At 42.1% G+C, this 12,459-nt stretch overlaps 1 protein-coding gene across 1 annotated transcript in view; it reads right to left on the bottom strand.

Moving 5' to 3' along the window:
* The window catches only part of pamr1b (peptidase domain containing associated with muscle regeneration 1b), a 43,783-nt gene extending 36,842 nt beyond the window's left edge, over positions 1-6,941 (bottom strand). Inside the window, exon 1 of the mRNA XM_079568510.1 lies at positions 6,431-6,941. Within this exon, the coding sequence (XP_079424636.1) occupies positions 6,431-6,599 (169 nt within the window). The 5' untranslated portion in view covers positions 6,600-6,941. The remainder of the gene's footprint in view (positions 1-6,430) is intronic.
* Between the last annotated feature and the right edge of the window lie 5,518 nt (positions 6,942-12,459).

Raw genomic sequence — 12,459 nt, 5'->3', positions numbered from 1 at the left:
CCCTCACGTGAGCACCGCACAGAACGTTTACGACATCAGGAGTAAATTGTAGAGTAGATACATGGCCATTAACTTTGACACAACAAGTAACAAGTAAAGCCTTGTATCGAGCATGTAACAGGATGCTATATATAATATACCATCAATCTGGTCAATATGCAAATTCTAAGACACTACGAACACTAACACACTGATACTGGAGCTGTTAGTTCAGAAAGGGATACTTACTTGTCTTATTGTTATTCAATGGGAGCAGTTTTTTAACAAAGATGGAAAAGGTTTTTAATCACCAACATTTTCAAGATGGCAATAAATAAGGAATATGAGGAATAGTTTTTTTGGGTGGATATATATTTTTAATTAAGTTGCTAACTTTTTCGCTTGCATCAGACCTGTACTTCTAATTTATCTATCAAAAGCTGTTGTTTTACTGTGACTTTTACACCACAATGCAGATTGGTTTGCGGCGTTAAGCTTGACCTCACAGAGAGAAGATACTCTGACTCCTTTTTGACCACTCTGGCGCCTCTTCACTGCGATGCACAAAGGACACTGACCGGTGAGCTAGTAAAATGTGATTTATAGAACATAAACATGAAAGGGTCAGCAGAGTTTATGAGCTGCGCTGGTAATGTCATCAAATGCACCATTGCGGCTTGTCTCGTCCTTCAGTAGAGATATAGGAATCGTTACTCAATAGAAACGTTCTGAAAAATGCTGCAAAACAAGCCTTTATTCTGCCATCACTTTGCTTTTAGACAAAGCATATTGTAATCTTCTGTGAAAAAGCAAGACCATCTAAGTTCACTATTCATCTACAGTATTGGTTGTTTTAGTCCATATTAAACGTTATAAGAAATTGGGCCAAATCTGTTGTTTGGAGACGTTTGAACAAAAGAGACAAAAGCAATAACTAAAAAGAAACATTTACAGATTGGTGGAGAAATAATGTTCAAAAGATGAACAATGCTAACAGGCTGAACCCAGTAACAAAAATCTACTTGATAGAAGCAAATTAATTTGTGGTACAAATAACACTTTCATTTGTATTTTCAGTCCTTTAATAAACAGCACAAAATGTTTTGAAGATGTTTTTGTTCCTTTATCTCACTCTTTTGATAAGAGCGTCATGTTTTCCTCTCCCACACTTCCACTGGAATGCATGTCTATTTTCTGGGCATCTCTTCAAGCTGATTTATACCTCCTAGATCCTATTCACGTAACTACATTTTGGGCATCCATCCCGGCCATCATGCTAGAATTGATTTTTTAGTGCAAAACAATCCAAGTCTCTTGTAAAACACATCTGCGCGGCTTCCAGGTCAACACCTGCGGGCACTGATTCCCTGGACAGTAACAGTGTTGGATGTTTTTTTTCTTTAAACATTTTGGGATGACGTTGGAACAGCTGTAAAGCTGCTGGAATTATCTGGTGAAACAAGACACAGGCATAAATACAGTACACTGTCTTAACAAGCGCTTTCCGATCACCCATGTCAATATGCAAATTTCACCATGCTTGTAGTTATGTAACACCCGCAATTACGATTATGACAAGCAGAGTTGACTAATGTACACTGTGTTGTAAAATTGTTGGCAGCTCTGCAAAGAATGAGAATGGATTAGATTTACTATTAAGGTGACGACAATAGTAGCTTTTAGGCACTGATTTGTGCAATTTAGTTGATGTTACATTAGATGAAGCTTCTGCGCAAATTCAACTTGGAAGACATACCAGCTGCATTCATTCATCGCCTCATCACCGGCATCTCTTTCCAATCATCCAATCACAGACCCAGCTCAAGCCGCACCTTCACGTCAGCCAATCACCGCAGCGCTCGTCCCTACTCCAGCCACTCATCGCTCATGATCCTTAAGCCTCTGATACTTAAGCTCATGATACTTAAGCCTCCCATTCAATCACTCAGCGTTTCCCAGCCGTGCTGCGACCCTCCTCCACCCCTTTCTCCACCTGGCCTCTCCTCGACTCTGCTTGTCGTTGACTGGTCTCCCCGGGTCTCCTCTTCTACCCCCACCAGTGTCCAGACTCCGGGGAAGACTCTGGCTAGCATTCATCAACGCCGTGCAACTCTTTCGTTCATTAAATCGAGGTCTGAGCCCCAATCATGATTGGTGGTCGTTCAATAACTTTCTTAATGCCTTTCTGTCTCTGTGAGTCTTTTCAGGTTGAATTAACAATCAGGAAATACTGTTTGCAAGTAAGGGATTGATTTAGAAGTGCCATTCATCCATCCATTTTCTTCTGCTTATCCAGGGCTGGGTCACGGAGGCAGCAGTCTGAGCAGAGTTGCCCAGACATCCCGATCCACGCACACCTCCTCCAGCTGTTCTGGGGGGACTCCAAGGCAACACCAGGCCAGCTCAGACACATAGTCCCTCCAATATGTCCTGGGTCTTCCACGAGGCCTTCTCCCAATAGGACATGCCTGGAACACCTCCCAAGGGAGGCGACTAGGAGGCATCTGAAACAGATGCCCGAGCCACCTCAGCTTGATCCTTTCTACGTGATTGAGCAGCGACTTGACTCCGAGCTCCTCCCGGATGACTGAGCCCCTCACCCTATCTCGAAGGGTGCGCCCAGCCACCCTGCGAAGGAAGCTCATTTTAGCTGCTTGTATCTGCGATCTTGTCCTTTCTTAGGACTGAGCAGTAAAAATATAGTGAGCAGTAAAAATACAGTATTTCAACTGGAATTCTATTACAATTCTAGAGATTGTAGCATTTGGACTATCTCATGAAACTACAATTATCTTCTTCTTTTGAGACTTCACACTACTGGTTAGGTTAACCTCCTTGTCACTAGAATGATGGAGGCTGATCAAGCTGCAGAATCCTGTACATTTCAGAACATAATTGGGGAAGTCTAAACATCAGGGATAACAGGCAACAGGGTTGCCATTACCAAATCAATTGGTGGTGGCATAGTGAAATACAAACACTGCACCTACTCATATTGTCCCATACCACTCCATCGGAAAAGTGCCTTTAGCGGCTGCTCCAAATGCATGCAGATGTGGTCGGATGCATGACTCTGAAACCTCTATGTGTTATCTGCTTTTTCCACTCCAGATGTGACAACACTTATCCGACATCACAGTCAGAACAATGGATTTCCAAACGGGCTGAGGTATCAATTTTGACTCTCCTCACAAGTCCGCACCAGCTCACAGACCATGCCATCATTTTCCAGAAGCAAGTTTCTTCGGACTGAGCTAAAAATAAATGTCAGTCATCGGCGTCTGTGTTTTTGTTACAGAGAAATCCATCAGACTGTCTCCCCATTCTGTTACAGTGTTCAGACATAGACTCCTGACTCAGATAACAGTCGTCTCTTTGAACTTCAGCATTACATCCAAGCATTATCTTAGACACAGCTGCAAAGGGAGGTAGCTAAAGCATTAGGGCTAAGCGCTGTTGAGTTTGTTTCCATTGCTCATCATCTTGCTAATCATCTTGGGTGTTACCATGAGTAAACACACAAACGGTATTTTGCTTTTTATTGTTGTCCTTCATCAATGCATTTTTGTGAGAGAATCCAGTAACAAATTTCCCATTAAACTCAAAGTATTTTTTTTTTTTTTTCTATTTGCATGAAGCTTGCATGTTCCCTCACTGTCCTCTTTAAAACCTACAAGCCAAGTCACATCGGCTCAGAAACCACCATCACATGACACAATACAAAATGTATATGTTCACCCAGTAATAAATACAACACACCTTTAGCATAATAACATAGCAGTTTCATGAGCACATAGAAAGCATGTCGAGGAAAGTGATCTGGCGAATAGCGGCAGGGTAGCAAGAAGGTCCACCTGGATGGAGCCTTTCTGTTTGGAGTTTGCATGTTCTCCCCGGGTTTGCGTAGGTTTCCTCCCCTACCACTAAAACATGTACAATAATCCTCCAGCCATGTGTTTCTGACCATAAGCCTGGCTCCACATCTGGAGATAGGTCCCCGAGCGCCGGCCTCACTGCTCCTACAGGTTGCTCCAGCGGCATTGAGGATGGGTCAATGCAGAGAACAAATTTCCCTACGGGGATTAATAGAGTATACCTAAACCTTAGCTCACTGAACTACAGCCGCCCTTTTGACCAAGCAATGACCTTTCTTGAAGTTTCAACCAAATCCGTATATATCACAGACAACTGGTCCACAACAGACACTGCTGTGGAGAATGTGTGTGATAAAAATGTGTGTAACAAATGCATAGTGGATATACAGTATGCCCTTCCTCTCTATCCGGTTGAGAATAAATTGTTTCCTTCTGACTAAATTGCGCTTACCGAGCTATCATGGAAAAATGGCTGTTTTTATAGCAGCTGTCGGCGCTATGTGTGTGCTCGCATGGCCGCGGCAGCTGTCTGGTATTTTGAGGTTGGTGCAATTTGGCTATCACAGAGCGGAGGGGGGAACTCCCAGTGGATCTTTGTGGTCATCGCACATGTGCAAGAAGCCTGATCCCACTGGTCATCATGTACTGTAGATCGCTTTAAATAACCTTCTATCCGTCTGCGAAGACCGCAAACCCCATTAGCAATGATAAAGTGTAAGAGGGTCGAACAAGAACTATATGGAGCCATTTGTTTTTAGCATAGAGCTACAATATACTGAATGTACTACGGAATGACATACAGTTTTCCAGGTCACTTTTCTGCCTCTGTGCCAAAACTTTCCCCTGCTCCACATATTTCTTCAACATCTTAATGTTTGGGGATTTGTTTCGTTCTGCCTGTTACCCGGTAGCCCTGACAACTTCCCCCCTAAAGAGAACTTTAGCTAAACACATCAGAGGGGGGAGTGCATGCTGACAGAACAGGTCATAAGGACAGACATGTTAAGATTAATGTAATTGTGCAATGAAAACATCACACAAGCAGCCATGATCGAGATACAATTTACAGACATTATTTTACTGGACTGAGACATGGGGTGACAGGTTTACATTTGGGACAATGTAAGGTGCAAATCCTACCTTTAAGAACACATAATCAGGCAAAGTTTTCCACCCAGTCTTGGCCAAATTGGAAAAAAGTTACACCCACATTAGTCAGCAGAGTTACTTGCTGATACAGCTTTTTACGGACAGTAGATACAAATCATCAGTTATGGCCTTGGTTGGTAGTTTGTTTGAAGTGAGGTTAGATCATTACCACAGTAAGCATTTACTTTTATATTAAAAACCATAGGAAATATCGATGAGTCTTTGTATGTACAGCTCAATGCTCTTTACTCTCATCAAACACTTGTCAATCTCTCTCTAGATGTTAGAAGCATGTGTTTTTCCTACTCTTTGAAAGTCTAACTAAGAACATGGCAATTGTTTACTTCACTCTGAATCACATCATCCAGCTGTCTGACTAAGAGAAATTCCAGTTGCTTCCATTCCAGCTGATCCAGCGTTTTCGTGCGGTGAGTCTACAAGGACAATATTGAGATACTTGCACGTTACCACAGTGTAAACATGAACAAACATTGACAGACCAATGGCCTTTTCCTCTCTGGTCTAAAACGATCTTGGCTTGCTCAATCGCAGGCATCTTTCATGAGCTGATTAAGCACTATTATGAAACAAATCCATCAGGGAGTTACTCGGGTGACAACAAGCACGAGTGGCTAAGACTCGCCAACAGGCCCGCATTTATACACTACAACTTAATCCGCCGCAGTCGTCCCACACGCACCAGCGTTACTGATTGGAGGTATAGCTTTACGGCCGCAAGGCAAATTTGACGGTGGGTAAAAGAAGAAAAAAACTCTCCGGGATGCATGGTATACACATTAGGGAAGCTCAGACATGACTCGTGTCTTCCTGCAGGAGTTCAAGTGGTCAAAGAGGGTAAACAGGGGAGGGAGAGAGAGAGACATTCGGAGTCTCACAGACAAAAGAGAAATGGTTCCAAGTTTCAGCGGTCCCTAAATGATACACTGGCTCACTGCAAGGAATGTGTGGCATTGTCCAACTGTTGCCAATATTGAGTTTATTGAGCATCAAATGAGAATGAATTGTGCGAAACTTTAAGGGATTTGTATGCACTTTGACATTGTTGTTCAAGGGTAGGTGTGTTGTCTTGTGTAGTTTTAAAGCCTAGGTCATGACCTAGACGACTGATTGGATATTGTACTTGAGTAATAAGTCAAACAATTACTAAAAATTTAACAAAAGATGCACATGATAAAAAGAAATTAGAGCGAATGCAAACAGCAAGATATAGATAATACAAAGAGAAACTGTGTACTCAACATGATCGATTTCAAGCCAAGTGAGAAAGTGAGTGTCATGCATAACAGGGCAATGCACTCTAAGAACAGAAAACAAGCCCAGCCAAAGGATGGAGACACTGCTGATACCGGCTTTTTGAGAACAAAGAACATGAACTTGTGTGTTGAGAGAGTCCTGTCTCTTCTTACCATACGGCCATGCTGTCCCGGGATGTGCCAAGGTGATGAAGATGAAAGAGAAGAAGAGGAGCCAGCCTCTATTTCCAGAGATAACAACCCCGCTGAAGTGAGTGGTAGTGGTCCGGGACATCGGGCGTCCTGCATCCCCTCGGGCTTCCCCCAGCTGCCTCGGCCGCATGCTGCCGTCTAGAAAGTCTGTTTACTTTCTGAACTCAGCTGACATCACCTACCCTACTCCACTTCCAGTCCTTCCCTACCCCCTGAAACTCCCTCCCTCCAACCTCCTATTTCTCTGCCTTTGAGACCAATTCTCTCTCTCTCTCTCTCGCTCTCTTTCCCTCTCCGCGAGGCGTCGGGTTACAAACACGGAGTTCCACCGAGAAGCGCAACGGGCGATCACGGCACGACGTCAGTGCATGCAGCGGAGAACTGTGCTTAAGTCATTATGCTGTCACACGCAGTCACACAGGGCCGCGCGGGAGGAATGCACTTCACAAAGACGTTTTACGTGACCAACACTAAGAGCGGGTGAACAAAGTGGTGAGGGAATTTATGTCTGCTCAAGTGTTTAAAAAGTTGGTGCTGAGAAGAATTGTGACAATGGGAATAAAATGCATGTTGTAATACAAGAGGAATGCAGCCAATAACTCAACACGCATAATCGACTGCTTTACACAAAAGTATGCCAAATGAGTTTATGACATATTTCTTGACCCTGTCTTTGTGCATGTTCTTAAATCAAATTATTTGCTGTGTTTTTTTTCCCAAATATAACAGTCAACAAAGACCATCCAAGCACCACCAATCAATCAAGTACTTGCCCAACACACAATTGTGTAGTGATATGGAGTGGCAGGATTAAGTAAGTACACCGTTTTGAATTTCTCATATTTCAGCCTAAACTGGTCACTAAATGTGGTCTGATCTTTATTAAAATCACAATAATGAGTAAACAGTGTCTGCTAAAACTAGTACCACCCAAACATTTACATTTGATCATATTTTTATTGGCCAAAACATGTAAAACATTCACAGGAGAGCGTGAAATAAGTAAGTACACCGCCTGAATCTCACTGAACTGCAGCAGTGTTGTAAAGAGGAATGGTCCAAGATTCAAGATATTTGCAGAAAAAACAGAGACATACACAACAGCGTGGAATAAGTAAGTGAACCCTTGTATTGGATAGCTGGCTGATCCTCCTTTCGCAGCAATAACTGCTTTACTGTAGTTGCAGATTAGACGCTCACAACGATCAGGATGAATCTTGGATCATTCCTCTTTATAAAACTGCTGCAGTTCAGCAAGATTCAGGCGGTGTACTTACTTATTCCACACTGTATTGTGAATGTTTACATGTTATGGCCAATAAAAATATGATAAAATGTAAATGTTTGGGTGGTATTCGTTAAAGCAGACACTGTTTAATTATTCTAGTGATTTTAATAAAGATTAGACCACATTTAGTGACCAATTTAGGCAGAAATGTGAGAAATCCCTCCCACTGTATTTTACTAAACAATTTCAACACAATGCATCACATTAATTGAATATTGCGATAATGATAATGATACACATCACACTGATATACCAGCAAGGACACAGCAATGCACTAGACAAAGCAGGGGTTAAACTGCCAACTTCTGAATCTGTGTGTGAGCACTCCACCACTAAGTCATTGCTCGCACTTTGACTTCCATATTATTGGATACTTAAAGGGTTTTAGATTAAGCAAGGAAACAGAAATTAAAACATGTTGTACCATAGGAACATAATACACATAAACAAAAAGTGGAAGCACAGTAAAAACAGTAACTTGTCACGTGACTCATCAGTCCCAAAGGGATAGTCTATTTGGGTGTGTGCTCTGTTTGCTCTGATTTTCATGTTTTTCCTAATCTCTTTAGTATCGTGTGGAGATGGGCTGGAATTCTTTTGTTGTTTTTTACTAGGATGCTGCGGTACAAACAGCAAGAGATTCAGTGTCTTGAAAACATTACCCCAAGGTTTCAACACTGGTAAATACTGATACTATTCCATCATATACAGAGACTACTGCGTAAGAGTGTAGTTTTGTATATTATAAGGATAAAAAAATACAGATCTCAAGCTTCGTTCGAAAGTCAACAATGGATCCGAGACAGCAGGGAAGAATGAAAATCAAAGCGGAAAAAGCAGGGACCGGAAACCTCTCTGTCCTTTCCACCTTTCAGCACCTCAGCAGTATTTGTCCAGATGCTTAATGGTTTATTGTGAAAGCCTATGTTTCAGCCTAATGCGGACACTGTTCCTGTCTTGTATAGCGACAGCTGGAGGAACGACAAAAACTGGACGAAAGTGAATAAAGTCACAAGATTGATTGAAAGTGTTGCTGTGGGTTTTCTCTTAGAACTCTCTTTGTAATCATCCAAAGACATGGGTGTACAGTATGTCAATCTACATTTCCTATAGAAAGGAATGTGGGTCAGTCTTACAACAAGCTCCCCACTGTTGGGTGCTTCGCTTAAATACATCACTAAATAACAAAGGATCACTATCTGAACGACCAACAGACGTCATAAGAGATAACAACAAGGAGAGCGATTACACAGATACAGGAGCTCTGTAATTAAATTCTTCCTCTAATGCACTTTTTATTTAATTTAATGGCTTTCAGAGAGATTAATTACAAACTTCATGCCCCTGGAACCGTGTGGTTTTCATAAAGAAAGAACCCCCTTACCATTTCCATAGAGACTCAGTGGAAGCTGTACAAACATGCAGTGCTTTTTTTTTTTTTACATGATTTAATGGGACCACTCCATCACAGCCCGGCCCACCGTCTCCAATAAAGAACTGTAAGAGGTGTGGAAAAAGAGCTTGCAGAGGTACAAACAGAAAGTTAACTGTGTCCTGCAGCAATGAGTGAAAATGAGGATGTAGCTTGGAGCAGGACAAAATAAGAAGAAGCATTGAATAAGAGGAACTTACTGGAATAGATGAAAGGGGAAGAGGCAGAGAGAAAAGTCTGTGAGCATTTAAATCCTATATGCACTAACTTTCGGGTCTTTGAATGTCAGACCCTAAACTTTCATATGCTACCTCCCTATATGGCCTATACCATTCCGGCTTAGTGACACATGATCGTTCTCAAAATGCCTTTCACATCCCAAGAGCTGCCCCTTCATTCTTCAAAGCCGGGCTTAAATGCAGATCACGTCCAATTTGCTCTATTAAAACCAGAAACTTCTTTTACCTCATTCATTTTTTCCTATACCTAAACAAGCGTGGCCTGGCTTTGATTTCTCTTAGTCTATATAAGTCAGCTCCAATGTATTTAAACGTGTCTGTGTAGATCTAAATCAGGCTTTAGCTCTCTCCACCCTACACAGCTATGCATCTAGCGAAGACTATATCCCATGTTAATCCCATAGCAAAGAGGTTTATCCACAGGAGATCGTGGCAGCAGGAGACCACATTAAAGTGGATGCTCTCATGGCTCTATTAGAGGCATCTATAGGGTTTTATACCTGGAGTTTAGATTTGAGCACATGAAAGTTACCCACAGAGTCATACCAGTATCATATCCTGCACCGCATCAACTTTTCCATATGGACAATACAGTCTCCAACCAGGTGGATCCTGTGACTTTTGCCAAAGCGGGGACCTTGCTCAACTTTAAGGCCGCATGTTTTATCATTATAGAGGAGCAAGCCAGATCCTGTAGGCTTCATAAAACAATATGAAGCTTAAAAGCTAAAATGCGTGTTATTTTTGGCCCATGGGTTTTGTTCAATAGCATAGGATGAATTTACAAAGGAGTGCAGCACACAAATAAAGCCCTACACAATGCATGAAGTTGCAAACAAACTAAAACAAACAAACAAAAAAACAACAGCAAGGGAGTCATTTACGATGTGCAAAACGAGTAACATGTGCAAAATTGGATCAGCAGCAGAGTTCACGTTTTTTTCTCATGAAGCATTCTCACATTTACATAGCTGATTTGGAGCTAATGCTGCAAACCACGTCATTTAAAATATCAGCACCACGCTTACAGAAAGCTATAGATAATATATTCCAGATTGCACTCACTATTTAGCACCTATCTTTATAAATGACTCCCCCAAGGGTCTTATTCTAACAGCAAAGCCATTAACCAAACATTCTGAGTGTTTTTTGTCGGTTCTTATCGTGTGCCTGGGTGCTCAAGATTCAGTAATTCTCAGATTATCTATTATATTATCTATTATAAAGGATGAACATTATTCCCTTATGAGCAACACATTTCTGGAATTTCTACACCTAATACAACGCACAGTGCACTGTATTTGAATGCACCTTTTCATACAGTGCCTATAGCAGCAAAGTCCAACAGCTTGAGCACCACTGCCAGTAAACACACTTGGCATAGATTTATTAAATGGTTAAAACAGAGAAAAAGGCTGATCTTTTCATGAAAACCTACTTAATGGATCACCTTCCTAAATTACAGTCGAGGTGGATTATACGCAGACCTTTGCTCGCCACATGAATCCTCACACACCCAAACGAAATATCACCCAGCATGTGCACGTTTATAATGTCAAGCTCCATTATTACACACGGGGATTTCAAACTGGAAGCCGCAGCCTCCTATTTTAGTCCTGCAAAGCCTGTGAGGTCTAGCGGGGGTCTCTAGTGTGCACACCCAAAAAAAAACCTCCAAAGTCAACTGTGGAAGTGGAAAAAGCAGCTGGTATGGCGCGGGGTGGAAACTCATCCACTGGCAGGACTGCTGACCAAGCCGGGAAGACTAAACTACACCAGGGAATAAAATGTCACTGGGAAAATGGAAACCTCGGCACGACATGGAGGGAGAAGCTATCGGGCTTTTCCATTTGTTTTAGCCGCAGGGTCTATAGGGCTCATGCAAATCGAAACAGTGGCCTCTGCTTTCGTTTAGTAGATGCTTCCTTCCGTGCGCTAAGATCCTTTGCCTTGTCGAAGCAACTTAAAGCAACACTATACACAATATACAGTTTTTCTACTTACCCAAAAGCTCTATACATTGCAAAAGTCATTCACTCCTCAGCCCTTAGCCCAATTTCAACGGGAGCAGAACAGAACAGAACAGACCACTTGAGACCAGTTCCTTTTAGGAGGCCATCAACCACAGGTTTGCGTTTCAAGAGAAATCAGCCTGGAGCGGTCTGGAATTAGTGCAAACTTTTTGTCAAGTTATTTATATTAATTATGTTACATTATGTTATGTACAAACAGGAAATGCATAATCTCAGGATTCCCAGACCAGAAAAAGCTGTTGCTAAGTTAGCTTTGTTTAACATAGCAAAACATTAAGTTGCCGTCCTCTCAGAATGCGACAATGATCACCAAAACTGGTTAACATTTGGTTAAATACGACAAATGTATACATGCTGTGTGCTTGTGCAATTTGCTCCTGTGCATTCTTCCTCATCTAAATCATAACGTGTTGCCCCTCTTCCCCCTACTCCCCCAAACCGGTACAACAAGCAAACCTGGACCTCCCTTTGGCCACAGAGCAGTTCACTTTTGACACACGAAATATCCGCAAAACGCGCTGGCCCATTCCGATCCGCTCCTGCTGAAATGCGATTACAATCTGCAGCCATTCCTGCCCTTTTGATGACTAACGACAACATGACTACTTATTAGGGCAGGGCCTAAAATATATGTCACAATATAAAAAAGAAACGTCACGGAAACAATATATTTGACGATATAATTGGCAGTGGACAAATGACTTCGAAATCCCAGCCATACACCTATCGGGCAGATTAAAGCAGTACTAAGTAACTTGTTTACCTTAATAAATCCTTTTCGAAGTCCCTCTGGGGGTAATACAAGTGTTAATGGGATGATTGGGGGGTCTTTCATCTCCACCTGGTGAGATGAAAGACCCCCCACAAATGCAACATCCCTGCCACCGGGTCAGAGTCATCAATACACACTCATGGAATCACGAAGAAGAAGCTAAAAGGCTAACGGGCAAAGCTAACTGCGGGCTAGCGCCACTTAAACAGTATTCACAGCCAAGTTT

The sequence above is a fragment of the Gobius niger genome (assembly GCF_951799975.1).
Source record: "Gobius niger genome assembly, chromosome: 12".
Taxonomy (NCBI): Eukaryota; Metazoa; Chordata; class Actinopteri; order Gobiiformes; family Gobiidae; genus Gobius; species Gobius niger.
This window is presented reverse-complemented; position numbering and strand designations above follow the sequence as displayed.